Below are 20029 nucleotides of genomic sequence, written 5' to 3' on the forward strand. Positions count from 1 at the left end.
TTGGATCCCTTCAGTCTGTATGTATTCAAAGCCAGGCCCCTAAAGTAGAATGACAATTTCCCAACGACTTCCTTTCAGTTTTATTCATTGTGTGAAAAGTTGTAACAATTAGTCTTTCACTGCAACATTAACAATGAATGTAACATTGAACTTTTATGGTCAAGTGCTGAATTTAATGACTGTTCTTGAAGTTAGTAAATCTTGATAATGTTATTGTGATTAAATGCATTAATGTGGTTGGCTCACATGTCATTGTTTTTTTTGTTTTAGAAGATTAGGTTTTTGCAGCAAAGGTACCCAGTTCTTTGCATTGTGAGGTACACAATGTAGGCAAACTGCAAACACTGTTCATAAGTACTGATAAGCTCAGATCTTCTTAAAAAACGCAGAATATACGCCAATGTTGCTATCCGGCAGCATAAGCCAGTTGTATAAAACCAGCTACAGAATAGATAGCAAGAAGCTATTCCCATGGGTCGAAAGATGGAGAGCACGCATTTCAGATGACGAGCAAAAGCAGCAAAGGTAACGTGAGGATAAACATCTTCACTGCAGCAGGGGTCAGGAATATGCACTGCCTGAGTGTGTTGAGGCAGGTCCAGTTGCTGCTTTGAAAAAAATTACATCATTATCTGAAGAGGAACAAAATTATAGAGCTATGCATAGGAAAGGGCACAGGAGTGACACTAGGCTAATTGCTCTTACAAAGAGCAGATGCTAACATGAGGGGCTGAACAGCCACTTTCAGCACTCTAACCTTGCAGTAAATCTCTGGTAGTTATTAATAAATCCTGTAAAGAATTTAGAAGAAATGTCTTATCCAGGGAATGTTTAGAATGTCGAGTTTTTTGCCACAGGCAGTACCGTACTTGAGGTGAATATGACTGATGCCTTTATAGGGAAGCTAGTTAAGTGCAAGCAAGAGAAAGGAATGGAAAGGTGCAGATCGCTTGAAATGAAACCGGGTGGGAGGAGACTTGTGTGACATAGAGCAGTTTGGGCATATGGTTATTTGTGTGCTGTAAATTCAGTGTAATCCCATGTACTTGGTGGAATTGCTGATTTCCTTGAAATAATATTTTACGTTAAAACCGCCACCATATTCTTGAAAAGGTGAGAAAGAATGTGCTTTATTTTGCCATTTCAAAGTTAAATTGGTACTTTATTTTTGTTTGATCCAACATTACTTTATAAAATGCATTTGATCAAAGTTGTCACATTTCCAGCAATGTTTCTGTTATTATACTGTCTATCATTTGAAGAGCAAATACAATAATTATTTAAAATTCTTTCCAGCCCACGTAGGTTAAGGCACCTCTGGTGTCTGGTAATTCATCTGAACTCGCAATTCTTTCAAATTGTGACAAATCAGAATTAATTAAGCTGCTATAATTGGATCTCTGAGCACTGATTGTGTTAGTTTGACAGTGTGTTAGTTTCACCTCTTTTTGAGATAAATTAATATTAAAGTAGTCTGATAGGGAACCATTTTTTTCTGGCTGATTTCCTTTTCCTCCTCCTCTGTTTCAGGTATATGGCTTTTTCCATATTTAACAGGAACTAATAGCATGTCCATATAAGCCAGCAGTAAGTCCAGCTGCTGTATCTGGGAATTCATCTGCTCAGCTTTCCTCATAAATTGATCCTTGCAAAACCCTGAGCAACCCTGCATTCTTCAAATGTAATGTTCTCAATGCACAAACCAATAACAAATATTGATATGTGGTAGGTCTTTCACAAAAATTAAGATGAATATAGAAGCACAGGCAGCTAGGAGGAGGAGGCAAAAAGTGAAAAACTAAAAAAGATAGAATCATGGAAAGAGTCGTAGATGGAGAAAACAACAACATGTTTTGCAATTGCATTTATCTTTTTATTGCTGACACCCTTGTGAATGTACATTTATATGGATATACATGTATATGGATATACATGTCAAAGGAATGCAGAAGAGGTTGGATCTTTACTTGGAAAACAATTGTACCTAATCTCACAGATTTACCCCTTCTCTGCCTACCCCCAATAAAGAATAGGTCAAACATTCTTACTGTTGATCAAGATTATGGCTTCATTAGCATACAATGCTTTTCAATCTCACCAGCTGGAGCAGCCTGATGCTAGTGACACCTGAATGAGTGTGACAGAGGTGTGATATGCGAAGCACTGTTCAGTCTGTATAGGTAGCACTGTCACAGATGTTTATTAAATGTGACTATACTGAAGTCAGGGATGTAAATATGCATTCAACATGGCATTCAATTTTGACAAGTAAATTAAGACAGATGTTGCTCTAATATTAGAGATGAACTGTACATTTTTCTCCATTTTCACTTTTTCATGTCTTTTATATTGCATTTCTATTGTTTTCCTTATGCCATTAATCTCTTGCCTAAGTTTTTCCTCTAACATTCATTATCAGACAAATGGGTGGGTACCTTAAATAATACTATTAAGGGTAATACTTGTAGATAAATGGAAGGATAAATAAAGAAGTTGCAAATTTAGTACATCAGTCTTCATCATTTTTGCATTCTTAAGCTTATGCTTCCTTTGTCTTGTAAGCCAGTTGTATGGATGTCCATTCGTCCCATCCTAGTTTGATAGCAACAACAGGATTACAAAGCAATTGAACTGTATTCATTTCTCATTCAATGTCAGCATTCTTTTTCTATTCTTTACTCTTGTTTACATGTAACTGAAAGAATCTTCCATAGTATGTTTTTAGCCTTTCAAAAATGTATAGTTTGGGCAACTTGATCAATCCCAATCATGTTCCTAAAGGCTTGTTATTGTTAATTCTTCAAGGAGATTCAGCTTTGATTCATTCCAACCCGTGCAGAAATTATTGTGCAGATCTGTCAATTACTTTACGCTGACAGGTCAGAAGTTAGGGGCTGTGTAAAAGTAAAAAGCTATTCATCGAAAGAAAGTGAGAGGGACACTAACTGGGACTAGGCATGTTCATGTTCATTTAATTAACAAAAACCATTGTGCAAACATAACGATGTAGGATTACTGTGGGGAACATAGCATGCAGTAAAAATGATACTTGCTTTATGTTCTTTAAGCTCCTTTCTGTGCTTTATGGCCCTTTTTTGCTTGAATCAGCAAACAGTTCCTGCCTGTTTTCCCAGTCTTGTGTGTGGGTTAATGCTGGTGGTTCCACAATTTGCATGTTTTCTGGTGTGTTAATAGCAAGTGCGTTTGAAAAGTGTAAAAGGCCAAACTTACAATAAACCTCTCATTAGTTCTTTTGTTTACTATTTCATTTCTTAAAGAAATTTATTAGATTTCTGAGCTTCTCTGTTCATTATAAATCTTTTGTTTTTGTTTACGCATTAGCTCCACCATAGGTTGGAAGGGCTTAAAGATGAACTCAGAAGGCATAGAGGATACAACTCGCGAGTAACTATTACTGATCAAAGGAGCTTCTACCATTCGCAAACTTTGCTTTGCGCTATGAGTTCTAGCTCCTTGCTATTCTATCTATGTGAAGATTCTTGACTGTCTGTTTCTCCCACCTTAACACTGCCCACTAGTCTGCGCCTTTAACATTTGTCTTAGAATCTTTCAATTATCATTTCCGCATTTAGAGCCTCCTAATTCATATATGGTGTAATTCTTGGTGTTTCGTGTCTGTGTGTGCGTGTGTGTGTGCGCGTGTGTATGTATGTATGTTTCTATTTCTAAAGAATATTGCTAGCTCCAGAACACACAAGCCCTCCTACATGGATTAATTTATTGCAACATGCCACGTTCATTTCTGATAGGCTTTTCTTCCTTCATGCAGATTTCATGGCTATTTATGCTTAGCAGATCTGATGCAACTTTTCTTTGAGCTATGATGCTTTGTCCAATAACTTGTGCCTCCATTCTGATGGGTTTCCGGATTTCATGCATTTGCATTTTAATATTCTAGGGTGAAGAATCATAAGCTTCCCCATTGTAGTATCTTCACACAAATGTCATTTCATTGTGGTGATCCAGCTTTGTTCATCATGATCTATGCTGTATAACTCACTGCATGTCTGTATGTTTGAGCCTTCTATAGATAATATAGTCTTTAAAAATAATGTCTATTCTCCCTGCAGGTCCAGTCACGATGCAGCAGCAAGGAAAATATCCTGAGAGCCAGTGAGTACTTAATCCAGTTTTTGATCCCTGCACAATATTTAAAAAGTATTTAAAAGTGTTCAGTCTTAAGGCAGCTGTTCCTTGATATTGGATATCAATCTAAATAAAAGTATTTTGGTTTTTGAGAATTGATGGAAAAAAATAGAGAATTTGTCAAGAAACTTTAATTCCCATATTTTTGTTTAATTCAATCAAGGTGCTTAGATATAATCCTTTCCTGCAGAAGACAAGCCCAGCATATTTTCATTTTACTATAGCTATGTCTTGAGTGTATTTAGCACATGCAGGCAGCGTGATTAAAAGAGGGAGCACCACATCTATCTATTTTCTATTGTAGGAAAGACAGCTGTAGTGATTGGAACAAGATCAGCCAGCTTGACCTTGTAGAATATGAGTTCATTGATTGGGACTGTTAATCAAGGAGCCCTAGCTGACAAATAAAAAGAGGAGTGTCAGAGATTCTGGCAAGGGTGTCAACTTCTGTCAGAATTCCCTGCAACTCATATGCTCCAGTTCCTGCATTTTCCAGTGATAAAGCCAGTGGTACTGCCTGTTTGAAGTCCAGTTGGTCTTCAGCTAGTAGGTGCTTTTGCACGGTTACATCATTAATCCTACTCTTGTCTCAGAGATTCTGACACTCTGGGTGCTGACTCTGACGAGGCTGTGCCAGAGTCAGGGACTTTCCATGTATAAATAAAGGGTGACTTGTTGATGGCATACCGACCATTGGCAGATGTACCACCAATGGAAGAGTCTGTTTTTAAATTTTCTGGACACACTTCCAGTCATAGCTGACAATATCAGACTTTGAATGCAGAAAGATCTGGTCCTGTCAAAATTGAAACAGCTGTGGTGATGGGGGAAACCAAAGGGCTGCCACAAACAGAATTGAAACCTTTCTGAACCCAGATCACAGTAGAGGATGGTGTGTCGTTATGGAGAGCAAGAGTGATTGTCCTGAGCGAAGGTCGCCGCCAGATACCAGCTGAACTTCTCTAGGGTCATCCAAGGGTCTCCAAAATGAAAATACTGGTGAGAAGTTATGCCTGTTGGCCAGGATTGGAGGCAGACATAGCTGCCTTGGTGAGGTAGTGCCCAGAGTGCCAATAAGGAAAAAAAATACTGCCAGCAGCTCCCCCACATCCATGGGAATGGCAAGGTAAACCTTGGACTCAGTTACACTTTGACTGTGCACATTCTTTAATGGGCTCAATGTTCTTAGTCATTGTGGATGCCCACTCCAAGTGTTTGGACATGCATAGAGTTCATTCATCAAATACAGAGACGACGATAAAAAATCTTCTTCAATACACAGACTCCCAGAAGTGTTGGTCACAGATAACAGGCCATTGTTTACCAGCAGGGATTTTGGGTATTTCCTGAAGTCAAATGGGATTCAACATGTAAGGACAGCTCCTCACCACCCATCAGCCAATGGCCTGGCTGAAAGAGCAATCCAAATTTTGAAGGCAGGCTTGAAGAAACAGCCTATAGCCTCGCTGTCATAGTTCTTATTTGATTACAGACCACTCCTCATGCAACTGCAGGTACAGCTCCAGCAGCATTGCTAATGTGTAGAAGACTTCACACCAGGCTAAATCTGATCTTCATGGACCTGGGACGGAGGCTGAAATGGCAACGGGAATGCCAGACCCAGACAAGACTGTAACAAGGTCGGCAAGCTGGACTTAATAGAATGAGTTTCCTGATTGGAGCTGTTAATCTAGTCCAATCAGGGAGCCCTGGCTGCAAGATAAAAGCAGGAGTGTCAGAGATTCTGACACTCTGGGTACTGGCTCTGATGAGGCTGTACCAGCATCAAGGACTTTCCACACGTAAATAAAGGGTAACTTAGTGACAGGACACCAGCCTGAATGGAGTTATTTCACAGTATGTGAATATTACAAGTCCATATGAGAATTTATCTACATTTTCAGACTTTTTTAATTGTGCTGCTGCTGAAGGACATTATTTGGCTCTCTATGCTCTCTTTATATGGAACACATATATACAACAGTAATAATAGTTAACAACAGTCAAACAGCATGGTTACAATAGCACAAATAGATTAGAGATGTTGGAACTATTCTCCATGGAGAGAAGGCAAAGAGATCTGATGGACAATGAGGTGGCTGAATGGAGTAGGTAGGGAGAAAATTTTCCACTCATAGAAGAATCAGAACGAGAGGGCACAGACTTAACGTGATCTGCGAAAGAAGCAAAGGCGAGGTGAAAAACTTTTTCACACAACGTGTGGTTCGTGACTGGAGGCAGGTTCAATTGAAGCATTCAAGAGGGCACTGGATGACTATTTAAATAGAAATAATGTGTAAGGGTTTGGGGAAAAGGCAGGCGGTTGGCATTAAGTAATGACGCTCAATTATGTAAGAGGGGCTGAATAGCCTCATTCTGCATCATAACACATTTCTGTGATTCTATGAAATAAAGCAACTTGTATAGAAATAGAATCCTGTCTTCATTTGCATTTTGATAACGGCACCAGCAGAAATTTTTTCGCAGTGATTAACTTATTTTTAACTCATATGTGATTTCCAGAGGGTATACAAGAAAGAACTATCCCATTGGTGGAAGGATCAAACCATAGGACACTGAGCAAAATTAGTGTCGATGGCTCTGGAGAGAGATTTTTTTTCTTTTTGCACGGATGGAATTCTGAAATTTTTCCTTTTCAACTTGTTTATTGAAGCTGTTTAAATAACGACAGAGATCAGGGATTGGCATTTCTTTTCTCAGACCCAGAGATTTGAAAGCTGACTGATAGAGGATTTGAAGAGGAGGCTTTTCTCAGTTGGTGGGAGTTTCAGCTAAGTGCTTGATTCTTTAAGTGTTTAATTTTTTTTCTCGTTTGCGTGCTTAAGATTAAAATCTGTGAGTAAGGAAGAGTTTTTTTTCATATCTAAGGTTCTTTTAAGAGCTTTTTTTTTAGGTTTAACACTGCTGAGGGTATACAGGAGACACAGAGTGTGATGATTAGTAGATTCAGAGAGGAGGTTACGCAACAGGACCTGTCAGTTAAATAGGTTACTGTCAGGAATTGTAATAAGGTTCAGGGTGGCAGGGTGGTTCCTTGGTAAGCACTGCTCCTTCACAGTGCCAGGGGACCCGGGTGGTTCGATTCCAGCCTTGGGCAACTGTCTGTGTGGAGTTTGCACGTTCTTCCGGTGTCTGCATGGGTTTCCTCCCACGGTTCAAAGATGTGCAGGTTAGGTGGATTGGTCATGCTAAATTGCCGATAGTGTCTAGAATTGTGTAGGCTAGATGGATTAGCCATGGGAAATGCAGGGTTACAGGGACAGGGTAGAGGGGTGGGTCTGGGTGGGATGCACCTCAGAGGGTCTGTGTGGACTCGATGGACGGATGGCCTGCTTCCACACTGTCGGGATTCTGTGATTCTTTTCTAAGCCTCGAGCTGCTGTTCCTCTCTCAAACAGAATTCCCGTTTTGGGTATGTTGAAGGGGATAGTCTCTCAGAGGAAAATAGAGGTGGCAGTCAGATCTTGGGCGCTAAGAATATCGTGTGTTAAGTGGGGTTTGTCAAGATTTAAACAAATAATTGTTTTGGGGACTCTCCTGTCTAGGGCACAGACAGGATTCTGCGCTATGACTGTGAATCCAGGATAGTGTGTTGCCTCTCTGGTGCCAGGGTCAAGGACGTCTCAAAATAGTTGAAGCGTATTGTTAAAGGAGAGAGTAAGAAGCTGGAAGTTGTTATCCACATTGATAAGAACGATGTAATTAGAGAAAAGGTTAAGGCTTTGCAGAGTGAATACAAGAGATTAGGTAAAAGGTTAAAAAGCAGAATTTTAAAGATAGCAATGTCTGGTTTACTGCCGGTGCCATGTTCTAGTCAGAGTAGGAATAAAAAGATAGGGCAGATAAATCAATGGCTGAAGAGATGGTGCAATGTTCAAAGATTTAGATTTTTGGATCATCGGGGTTGGGATCTCTTCTGGGGCAGAAAAGACCTGTTCAAAAGGAATGGACTTCACCTGAACTGGAAAGCGACCAATATGCTGGTGGGGAGATTTGCTGGCTCTATTTCGGGAGCCTTTAAAATAATAAGGGCAGGCGGGGGCGGGAGGCAGTGAAGATAGAAAGGCAGACGAGGATGGTTCTCAATCAAAAAAGAGTCAGTTAATTAGAGAAGACAGAGAAAAGCAAGTCAGAGAACAGGGTAACTCTGAAGAACTAAACTGCATTAATTTCAATACAAGGTGTCTTACGACTCAGGGCATATATTGGAACATGGGACTAGGATATCATAGCTATTACGAAACCTGGCTGAGTGAAGGACAGAGATAGTAGGAACTGCAGATGCTGGAAAATCTGAGACAACAAGGTGCAGAGCTGGATGAACACAGCAGGCCAAGCAGCATTATAGGAGCAGTAAGGCTGATGTTTCGGGCCTAGACCCTTCATCAGAAATGGGGGAGGGGAAGGGGGTTCTGAAATAAATAGGGAGAGAGGGGGAGGCGGATAGAAGATGGATAGAGGAGAAGATGGGTGGGGAGGAAACAGACAGGTCAAAGAGGCGGGGATGGAGCCAGTAAAGGTGAGTGTATGTGGGGAGGTAGGGAGGAGATAGGTCAGTCCAGGGAGGACGGACAGGTCAAGGGGGCGGGATGAGGTTAGTAAGTCGGAAATGGGGTTGCAGCTTGAGGTGGGAGGAGGGGATAGGTGGGAGGAAGAACAGGTTAGGGAGGCGGGGACGAGCTGGGCTGGTTTTGGGATGCGGTAGGGGGAGGGGAGTGTGGAGTGGACAAGGGAGTCATGGAGAGAGTGGTCCCTCCGGAAAGCAGTTAAAGGTGGAATGTTTCAATGTTTCAGATTTTAGATGTTATAGGTTGTTCTCACTGGAATGATAGAGGTTGAGGGGCAACCTGATAGAGGTCTACAAGATTATGAAGGGCATGGACAGAGTGGACAGTCAGAGCTTTATCCAAGGGTGGAAGAGTCAGTTACCAGGGGCCATAGGTTTAAGGTGCGAGGGGCAAGGTTTAAAGGTGATGAGGCAAGTTTTTTACACAGAGGGTGGGGGGTGCCTGGAACTCGCTGCGGGGAGGTAGTGGAAGCACATACAATAGTGACTTTTAAGGGGTGTCTTGACAAATACATTAAAAGGATGGGAATAGAGGGATACGGTCCCCGGAAGGATAGGGGGTTTTAGTTGTGACAGGCACCATGTCGATGCAGGCTCGGAGGGCTGAAGGGCCTGTTCCTGTGTTGTAATTTTCTTTGTTCTTATATATGTAAGAATAATAGATTGTAATAGTAGGGGATTTTAATTTTCCAAACATTGACTGGGACTGCCGTAGCGATAAGGGCTTGGATGGTGAAGAATTTGTTCAATGTATTCAAGATAATTTTCTTTATCAAAATGTAAATGTACCTACTGGAGAAGGAGCAAAACTTGACCTTCTCTTGGGAAATAAGGCAGGGCAAGTGACTGAAGTGTCAGTAGGGGAACACTTTGGGACTAGTGACCATAATTCAATTAATTTTAAAATAGTTATGGAAAAGGATAGACCTTCCATACAAGTTAAAGTTCTTAATTGGAGTAAGGCAAATATTAATGGTATGAGACAGGAACTATCAGAAGTTGATTGGAGTAGACTGTTCACAGGTAAAAGAACACCTGACAAGTTGGAGGCTTTCAAAAGTGTGATAACAAGAGCTCAGAGGCATTATGTTCTTGTTAGAGTGAAGGGTAAGCTAAGAGTACAGAACAGTGGATGAATAAAGATATTGAGGCTGTGGTCAAAAATAAGAAGGAAGTATACATTAGGTATAGACAACTGGAATCAAATGAATCTTTTGAAGAGTATAAAGGATATAGGGCCATTTTTAAGAGGGAAATCAGAAAGGCAAAAAGGGGATATGAGAAAGCCTTATAAGATATGAGATCGGCAGATAAGGTTCGGGATAATCCAAAGAGATTCAACAAGGACATTGAGAGCAAAAGAGCAACTTTGGCATCTTCAAGATGAATGAGGTTGTCTATGTGTTGAACCTCAAAAGATGGGAGAGATACTAACTGAATATTTTGTGTCAGTTTTTTAATGTGGAGAAAGAAATGGAGGCAAGAGAACTCTGGAAAATAAATATTGATGACTTGAAGACAGTTCACATTAGAGAAGAGGAAGTGCTGAGGTCTTAGAAAACATAAAGGTGGATAAATTTCTGGGACCTGATCAAATGTATTCTCGGACATTGTGGGAAGTTAGGGAAGAAATTGTGTGGCCCCTAGCAGAGATATTTGTATCACCTATAACCACAGGTGAGGTGCCAGAGGACTGGAGTGAGGCTAACATTGTGCTTTTATTTAAGAAAGGCTGTAAGGAGAAGTTTTGGAGCTATAGACCTATGAGTTTGACATCAATAGTGGATAAGTTAGTGTAGGTGATTCTGAAAGATAGGATTGACATGCATTTGGAGAGGCAAGGACTGATGAAGGATAGTCAACAGGGCTTTGTGCAAGGGAAGCTAAGTCTCACAAACCTGATTGGGTTTTTTGAGGAAGTAACCAAAAGGATTGATGAGGGCAGGGTGGTAGACATTGTTTACATGGATTGCAGTGAATCCTTTGACAAGGTTCCGCATTGTAGACTAGTTAGTAAAGTTAGATCACATGGAATTCGGGGAGAGCTTGCAAATTGGATGCAAAATTGGCTTGACATTGGGAGACGGAGGGTGGTGGTGCATTGTTTATTGGACTGGAAACCTGTGACGAGCAGCATTCCACAGGGATGGGTTCTGGGTCCACTTTTGTTTGCAATTTATTATAAACGACTTGGATGAGAATTTAGCAGACGTGGTTCATAATTTTGCAGATGACACCAAAGTTAGTGTCATAGTGGACAGTGAAGAAGGCTATCTAAGATTAAAAAGAGATCTTGATCAATTGGATAAATGGGCTGAGGAGTGGCAGATGGAGTTTAATTTAGATAAATGTGAGGTATTGCATTTTGGTAAAACAAATAAGGGCAGGATTTATACAATCAATGGTAGAGCCCAGACAGACTAAGGTGTTCAGGCACTTAAATCTTTGAATGTTGTGTCACATGTAGACAGGGTGGTTAAGAAGGCATCTAGCACGCTTAGGATAACACAGTGTGGAGCTGGAGAAATACAGGAGGCCAGGCAGCATCAGAGGAGCAGGAAAGCTGACGTTTCAGATCGGGAACCTTCTTCAGAAATGGGGGAGGGGTAGGGGGCTCTGAAAAAAATAGAGAGTAGGGGTGGGGTGGTGATAGTGAGTGCATGTAGGCAATGGTGGGGGTTGGTCCCAACATGAAACGTCAGCTTTCCTGTTCCTCTGATGCTGCCTGGCCTGCTGTGTTCCTCCAGCTCCACACTGTGTTATCTCTGACTCCAGCATTGGTGGTTCTTACTGTCTTTGATTTAGCACGCTTGCCTTCATTGCTCAGACCTTTGAGTATAGGAGTTGGGATGTCATGTTGAGGTTGTAAAGAATGTTGACGAGGCTTCTTCTGGGGTACTATGTACAGTTCAAGCCACCCTGCTATATGAAGGATACTATTAAATTGGAGAGGGTTCAGAAAAGATTTATGAGGATGTGCTGGGAATGGAAGATTTGGCTGACAAAGATGGGCTGCTGTAGGCTGGGACTTTTCTCACTGGAGCATAGGAGTTGAGGGGTGACTTTACAGGGTGAAGAGAAAGGGTATTTTTCCCTAGGGTGGGGAAGTTCAAAACTAGGGGGCATATTTTTGAGGTGAGAGGAGAAACATTTAGAAAGGATGGGAGGGGCAACTTGCTTACACAGAGTGGCTCATAGTAGAATGAACTGTCAGAGGAAATGGTGGATGTCAGTACACTTACAACATTTAAAATAAATATTTGGATAAGTACAAGAGTAGGAGAGGTTTGGAGGGATATGGGCCAATCACAGGTAAATGGGACTCGTTTGGTTTGAAAATCTGTGTGGTTTAGCTGGACCTAAGAGTCTGTTTCCATGCTGTATGACCCTACGATTGGGAGAAGAACCAACATCAACAGAAGAAAAAATGTTTATGAATGCATCGAGTTGTTGGAATCAGGAATGCACTGCCTGAGAGTGTAGTGGATTCGATCCCAATGAGGCTTTCAAAAACGAATTGGATCATTTTTTAAGGATGAAAAATTTACAAGACATGAAAAAGAGCAGAGGGAATGGGACTTGCTGAATTATTCTTTCAGAAAGCTGGCACAAACTTGACAGGTCAAATGGTCTCCTTCCTTCTTGTAACCATTCTTTGTGTTCATTCCTCCTTGCTTCTTTTTCTCCCTCTTCCTTTCAGTTAACTCTCCTTCTTGTTCTCCCTAGCTTGTCCATACCACTATCTCTCCCACTAACTTGATTTTTCCCAGTTCTTCTCTTCAATCTCCTGCTCTTTTGCCATTTAACCTCATAATGTCCCTATCTCTCTACCACACCTCTCACTTTTTCTGTCTCCCTCTTTCCATCTGCCCTCATCCCTTTCTCTGGCCTACATTCTGCTTCTTCCCTACTTGTCTCCTTTCTCGCTGTTGTTTCCTCACTCTTGCAATTCACAATCCCTCTTTTCCCCAGTCTTCATTTCCCATCTCTTTCCCCTTCTCCTTGTTACTTTCTCCTCTTCCACTATGTGTCTCTGTTCTCCCCGTCACTCTTGTCAACTTTTCTTCCCCTCTCTCTCTTGCTCCTTAACCATCTCCTGGCCTTCCAACATGATAATCAACCAAGAGAAAGAACAGAAACTGAAGGATCAGTTAGTTTGTTGGAATCCAGAAAGGATCGTTTGTCATTATGGATATTTTTAGACATTGGTGCTTTGCCAAGGCTATGTTTATGGATGCTGCCAAATTGGAACAGTTGATGACTAATAATAAAATAATATTTTATTAAGTATTTCAGTAGAGTTAAAGTTATGCCAATTCTTTTTTGTTTATATTTTAACTGTGTTATAAGAATGAAGTATGTTTTGCTTAAAGCCTGGTAGCGGACCAATTGAATCACATCTGGAACATTGTGCCTTAAACTTGCTTTTAAATAAGATAAAAGTAATGTCGAGGCAATCTCCTTGATGTATTTTGAGGCGATTCGGTCTGGTCCATTACAATATGCAGTCTTGAGTTGCTAGATCTCTTTTAAAATTTATCCCATTTAGCAATGTCTTAGTGTCACACAACATGATGTGAAAACAGGACTTTCTTTCTCTGTATGTTGCTCACTGGTATCAATATTGTCTTGAACAGATGCATCTGTTTCAGTAAGCTGACGCACATAAAAATGGAATTGTGCTCTGTTGGTATGTTTGCACAAGTCTTTTTTTAGTTAAATTTTCTGTTAAATAATTTTGTAGTTCCCAGTTCTATTGGCTGAAGGAATCAAAAAGGAAACACATTTATCAAGTCTCCAGATTTAGATTACAAATTTCCACTACTTCAGAACAATGAGAAAAACCATGCCCCTGCATCGAGCAATGCAAACATCTATGCTTTGGCCCATAAATGCTAAATTAATCATTTGGAAGAATTGTTAATTGTGATTTTGCCAAGCCTGACTAAATGACTTGCTGTCATGAAATACTTTCAAAATTGTACAAGCCTCTGTTAATAGGGTGAAAATAACTAAATTGTATCTAAGTAACATTGAATTTTCACCTCATTTACTGATTTTTTTCATCAACATCATGATGTTCCTATAAAAATTTTTAAAAATGCCAAAAGTTTGTCTGAGTGTCTGTGAATTAAACCCCAATGATTGTATGGAAATAATCTGCTTGAAATGCATTGTAACGATTACGAAGACATGCCACACAGTGCATAATGTGAGGTTCATTGGGAAAGGGTCCTTCATTTTAAAATAAAGGCATAAATGTTCATTAAATAAATATAGAAACTGCTGGTAATATTTAGCAAGTGTAGCAGCATCTATAGAGAGATGCTGCCTCAAGGTGTTCCCTGGCCTGCTGAGGGCTTCCAGCAGTTTTTAAGCATATTCTGATGTGGATTTATAGCTCTCATTGCCCACACTCTGTCTCCCTAAATCTGTTCCTGCAAATCGCTATTGAAAGCAACTGGCCTTTTAACTTCACCCACCCTTCTCTGTCTCAGCAGTCCACCACCCCTACCCCACTTCACATCCCTTTCTGTCCATACATCCATCCACCACTGACACTCAGCCTCATGTTAGCACATTGTCACACTGTCCCTCACATGGATCCTCCACAAATGTTGTTGATCTGTCCACTCAACTCCACTCTATTACTCTTACCCATCAGTTTCATCTTGCCCTCCTTCCAGTAGGTGAATTAAGAAGAGTCAGCATGGATTTCTTGAGGGGAAAATCATGTTTCGGTAACTTGCTAGAGTGTTTCAAAGAGGTAACTGAAAGGATTGATGAAGGTAATGCTGTTGATGTGACGTACATGGGCTTCCAAAAGGCCATTTGATACAGTGACATACAACAGAGTAGTCAACCAAGTTAGAGCTCATGGAATAATAGGGATATTAGCCAGGGGGATGTAAAATTTGCTGAGTAATCAGAAACAGAGTAGTGGTAAAAGATTGTTTTTGGGCTGCAGAAAGATTTGTCATGCAGTCGCTTTTTTTTGACTAGGTTTGTTCTTCCTTGTTAATACTGCCCCCTAATGCCATAAGTCATTAACGCTATTGCTAACCACAGAGGTCAAGTTGCTTTGCTGCAACTTTATTTTTGGTCAGGGCTGCATTTCTTCAATTATGTAAATGTGAATAATTTGTTTTAATACAGGTGGGCAAACAGTGACAACATGGTGACATTTGTCAGGAATTGGAATCCTTGCTTTTCCTGAAATGCATAGGTAATGTAGATTTGGACTAGTTCTCTTATAGACCCTATAGGGAACAATTTCAAAGATTGCAGGTGTTACAAAACTTGGAAGGATTGAAAACTGAGGAGGATAGATGAAGAGAACATTTAATAAAGCAGACAGTATCCTGGGCTTTATTAATAGGGGTATGGATGACAAGAATGAGGAGGTCATCCCAAACTTGTATAAGAGCGAATTAAACCTCAGCTAGAGTATTGTGTGTACTTTGGTGCACCCCACTACAGGAAGGATTTGAATGTATTGGAGCAAGTACAGAAGTGTTTTACAGGAATAGTTCCAGGGATAGCCAGACTGGTGAAGTTGGGACTGTTGTCCTTGGAGTGGAGGCAGCTAAAAGGCAATTTGATTGCTTTCAAAATCATGAGGGCCTGGATAGAATAGTTAAGGAGAAACTGTTCCCCTTTGTAACAGTATTGAAAGCAAGGGGGTTTAGATTGAAATTAATTTGCAAAAGAAGCTCAAATAGTGTGAGAAAAAGAACCTCACATAGTGGTTAGTTAGAGTCTGGAATGCATGCCTAGAAGGCAGGTCAATCAAAGCAATCAAGAGGGCATGAGATCATTATTTAAATAGAACCAATGTATTGATTACAGGGAAAAGACAGGAGAATGGCACAAAGTCATAGCGCCCATTTAGAAAGGCCTCCTTCTGCCTAGCAGAGCAGCAGATGCATGGGAACACCACTACCTGCAAGTTCCCATTCAAACCACACGGCATTCTGAATTGGAACTGTATCCCTATCTTATCGTTGGATCAGAATTCTGGAACTGGCCTCCCAGCAGCACTGTAGATGTAGAGATGAACTAAAGTGATACCATCTCAAGGACAATTAGGGACAGGTAACAAATTCTGGCCTTGCGAGCAATGCTAACATCCCATGAAAAAAAAATTCTCTCCTGCACTGTTACATTCCATTTGCATGATGGGTATATTGTTGTTGCCCTGCATCCTGACCATGTAAATATGAAAACTTCTTGTAGCTCATTTTGCCAGCATTTGGTCTTTCCTTGGGATCTCTTTGAAAAGCAAATGTAATTGCTACAACAAACCTTTACATGACAGCGTTATAAATGAGACCAGGGTGCAGTAATTAAGTAGGCTATGAATGCATTGTGCTAGTCATCTTGGTGTTGATTAAAGGTAAGTGGCAGAGGAAATTAAGTGGAGCCTTTTTTGACTAGATTTTGTTTTTCCTTGTTAATGCTGCCCCCTAATGCCATAAGTCATGAACACTGTTGCTAACTACAGAGGTCAAGCTGCTTTGCTGCAACTTTATTTCTGATCAGGACTGCATTCCTTTTATTACTTGTACTTGTGAATAATTTGTTTAGTGCAAGGTAGCCAAACAATGACAACATGGCATTGTCAAGTCTAACAATAATTGTGCTAGACTGGGTATTGAAAATGTATCAAAGTATTTTTGTTAATAATTGGCCCAGCTTTGTTATTGTTGCTTGTCAGTGAATTCTGACTGGTACTGTAGTTAAGATTTAGGAAAGTAGGTGTTGTTCTGCTGTTTAGATTCACAGAGAAGCAATTAAAGAAAAAGTAGGATGTCAGCTTGAAATGGAATTGGTTGTTTACAACCAAGGTCGGAGAAAAATAAAAATCTTTCCGAGACCTTTTTTTTAAGTATTCATCTCATTGCATCAAAATGTAAAATGTGCCACATGGTAAAGCATTTCAGGGAAAGATTATAAACATTCCTAACCACTGCTGCATTGTCAGTCTGAAACAAATATTGGGCTTCAGATGTTGTTCTGTATTTAGTTCAATTTAGAATGTGCAGACAGGAATAGGTGTTTGTGTGTTTTATGGCTGTTAATCTTTGGAGTACCGCCAACATAATAACTGGCTTCAGCGAGTCTGCTTACCCTCCTCATGGATGAGTCATCCTGTTCGACGCTCTGTACTTGCACTTCCTGGGTCACACTGAGAATTGTGTGAAAAAGGCGTCCCCCGTCACTATAAAAATGTAACCAGGTTAAACTTCAATCATCCCTCACTTGATTGGCTACAGTATAAGCAGCGTTCTTTTTGAAGCAGAATCTCAGCAGATCAGAGAACGATTTAACCTACTTAATCCTAGTTCAAAAAATTGAAAGAGAATGAGGAAGCATGGAAAATCAGGTAGGTTTATTGAATTAAAGACATGCATAAAATTTAGAAAAAAATTTAAAAATCAAATATTTGAAGGTAAATATGTAAGCTGAAGCAGAAACCAGAGATAAATACTTTTCTGACTTTTTGAATCTTTTGAGGTATATTTTAATATTAATAGAATGTCATTAGTGTTGTTATAGAAACTGAATAAGTTTGTTATCATTGTCGTCCATATTCTAGTATGTACTGCAGCGATGTTCGTTGCTTTCATATGTAACCCTATCCCACGCAGATTTTTAAGTCAATGTAACTATGCACGAAGGAACAAATTCAGTACTAAATTGACTAGTACCTAGAAAAGGACAAACTGTCGAGGGCAAAACAACACAATTTAAAATATTCAGGCTTTTATTTCAAATCATAAGCTAGAAGAGATTTAGCAGTCATGCCTTGGAGCTGTTCTATTAGCTTATAGTGAATGGATCCCTGGCAACAGAGTGCATTCATTCCTTCTTGAATTTTAAGCAGTGAGATGGAATCAGTACTCATTTACCATTGATACTTTTATGGGATTAATTCCCATCATTCAAATGACTTCAGCTAATTCGATTCACTCTATGTGATACATTGAGTCTTCTGGATTTATGCGCATGTGTACACCTGGCAAGGTAATGGGCCTCAGAAGCATTTTGGCTACAGTACCAAAGGCTTGTGCTCCAGGACAAGCAAGCTGATTCAGTACAGCCTCAAGTCTGGCACTTAGCCAACAATTTCGAAATCGGCCCAAGTTCACCATGTCACACAGAAAGCAGAAAGATCTATTCTGCCCATTTGAATACCTAATCCACTTACTCTGCATCATCAGTGAAGTGATGGAAGCATTTGATCACCGGTTTGAGCTCTGCCAGGACCACCTTAGCTCCAGACCTCATTTCAACTTTGGTTCAAATGTAGGCAAAGGTGCTGAACTTAAGCTGAGGTGAAAGTGCCCTTAGCATCAAGCATCATTTGATTGATTGATGCATCAAGGAATTTGCATTGCTGCTTTGCTACTTTTGTTCACATCATACTATGATCAGTGATATTGATGTTCAGTAAAATTCACAATAAACTTAAAAGCTTTTTTATGTTTAGCCTTTGTTAGTGTCTGCGTGTTGCCATTAATCTGTTGGTTTTGGTAAAGAGGAAACAATCTATACACCTAATAATTTCATTGATGTTATAATAATTTTTCATCTGCTGGTTTGAAGAATTCAAAGGATGCTTTTGCATGATGTGGCTGCCTGTACTTTATTCAAGACAAAATGCCTTTGTGATAACTTGATTCCCCATTTGTAATGTAGAATCCAGATGTTTGCAGATTAAACACTGCACACACAAGTTTGTTCTGAAAAAGTGTTTGTGATTCTATTTTAGTTGCCTAACTCAGAGAAAGTGCATGAATGTCAAGACAGGTTGCTGGGCAACTCGGCTTAGATGGACTAAGCCCTTCACCATGTCAGCAGCCCTGTTTGTGTTGGTATTTGCGAGTATCTAACTGAGCATTGATAAAAGACTTTCCTCTTTAAAAAGAACTTGTATCATTGAAAGGTGGTTGAATCACCTTGAATATTGTACTGTGCTATTGCCAAATTGATGATTATGTCCACTCAGGTTTTTAGCTAGAGGATGACAGTGAGAGTCAGGGACTCATTGCTGCTTGAATAATGAGGACTAGGCTATTGTAACTCTCAAGAATCATTTAATTCCCATTAGCTGATTTTCTACCCGCTCCTTGTCTCTCCAGAGGAGCATTCTTGTTTCTTCAAGCCCAAAAAAGAACAAACCTATTTGAGCCTCTTCTGACCTAATCTAGTAGAAAACCCATTTCAGCTTTCCAGTCGAGTCAGGCCATCCATTGAAGATTGCATTCTGATCCCAATGATTTCAATGAAGCACAATAAATAAATGTACAAATATATGCATGTGTAGACCAGCTTAAAGCTTGGAATAATTGGTTTCTGGTAGGCAAGTGATTAGCGCGCATGTTGGATTAAAATTGCTCCTTTAATTACTCTTAAGATAAGGCCATAACGTAGAGAATCAGAATTCAACCATTCAATCTATCGAGCCTGCTTCGCTATTCAATGAGATCATGGCTGATCTGGTGACCGTCAACTCCAGTTTCCGAGATAGTAGGAACTGCCGATGCTGGAGAATCTGAGACAACAAGGTGTAGAGCTGGATGAATACAGCAGACCGAGCAGGAAAGCTGACGTTTCGGGTCTAGATCAGAAGAAGGGTCTAGACCCGAAACATCAGCTTTCCTGCTCCTCTGATGCTGCTTGGCCTGCTGTGTTCATCCAGCTCTACACCTTGTTGTCTCAGAACTCCAGCTGTCAGCCTTTTTCCCATAACCCCTAATTCCCTCACTGATTAAAAACCGAATTAAATTTCACCAGCCACCTCAGTGGGATTTGAACTTAGTAGCGTTATGCTGAAATAAATAGGGCTTTAAATGTACGGTTTTGCTGACCCCTATGACATGCAAATAAGCAGTACACAACAGTTGGAATAACTGAATAACAGTTATTATCTGCCTTTCTTTCATTGTTTATCAAATTAGGCATTGCAATTCCTTCAAATCATCTTTCATATTTGGATGATTTCTGTGAAAGATCATGCCTTTTTGCTTTACTTAAATTAAACTTCAGTTACATAATTGAGTAGTGGTATAAATAGTAATGCATTCATTTTAATCAGCAGTGCTTGTGAATGTGCTCCAGACATATTTCATGGCAAATCTATGATATATTGATCTGCATTTAGTTGTGAGGTATACTGAATAGCACCTTTAAAAAGATTTTAGCTTCATGTAGGGGACCATAATTTTTTGAAAAGGTCTTTGTCAAAACTTAAATGTTTTCTTATCTGAG

General features: G+C 40.1%; 1 protein-coding gene across 1 annotated transcript in view; it reads left to right on the top strand.

Annotated features, from left to right (window-relative positions):
• LOC109914904 (gephyrin-like) overlaps nt 1-4187 on the top strand; it is a 161883-nt gene extending 157696 nt beyond the window's left edge. Inside the window, exons 11-12 of the mRNA XM_048600442.1 lie at nt 3343-3405; nt 4092-4187. Coding sequence (XP_048456399.1) covers nt 3343-3405; nt 4092-4187 — 159 coding nt within the window. The remainder of the gene's footprint in view (nt 1-3342; nt 3406-4091) is intronic.
• Nucleotides 4188-20029: the final 15842 nt, after the last annotated feature.

This window comes from Rhincodon typus, chromosome 8 (assembly GCF_021869965.1).
Source record: "Rhincodon typus isolate 14 chromosome 8, sRhiTyp1.1, whole genome shotgun sequence".
Taxonomy (NCBI): Eukaryota; Metazoa; Chordata; class Chondrichthyes; order Orectolobiformes; family Rhincodontidae; genus Rhincodon; species Rhincodon typus.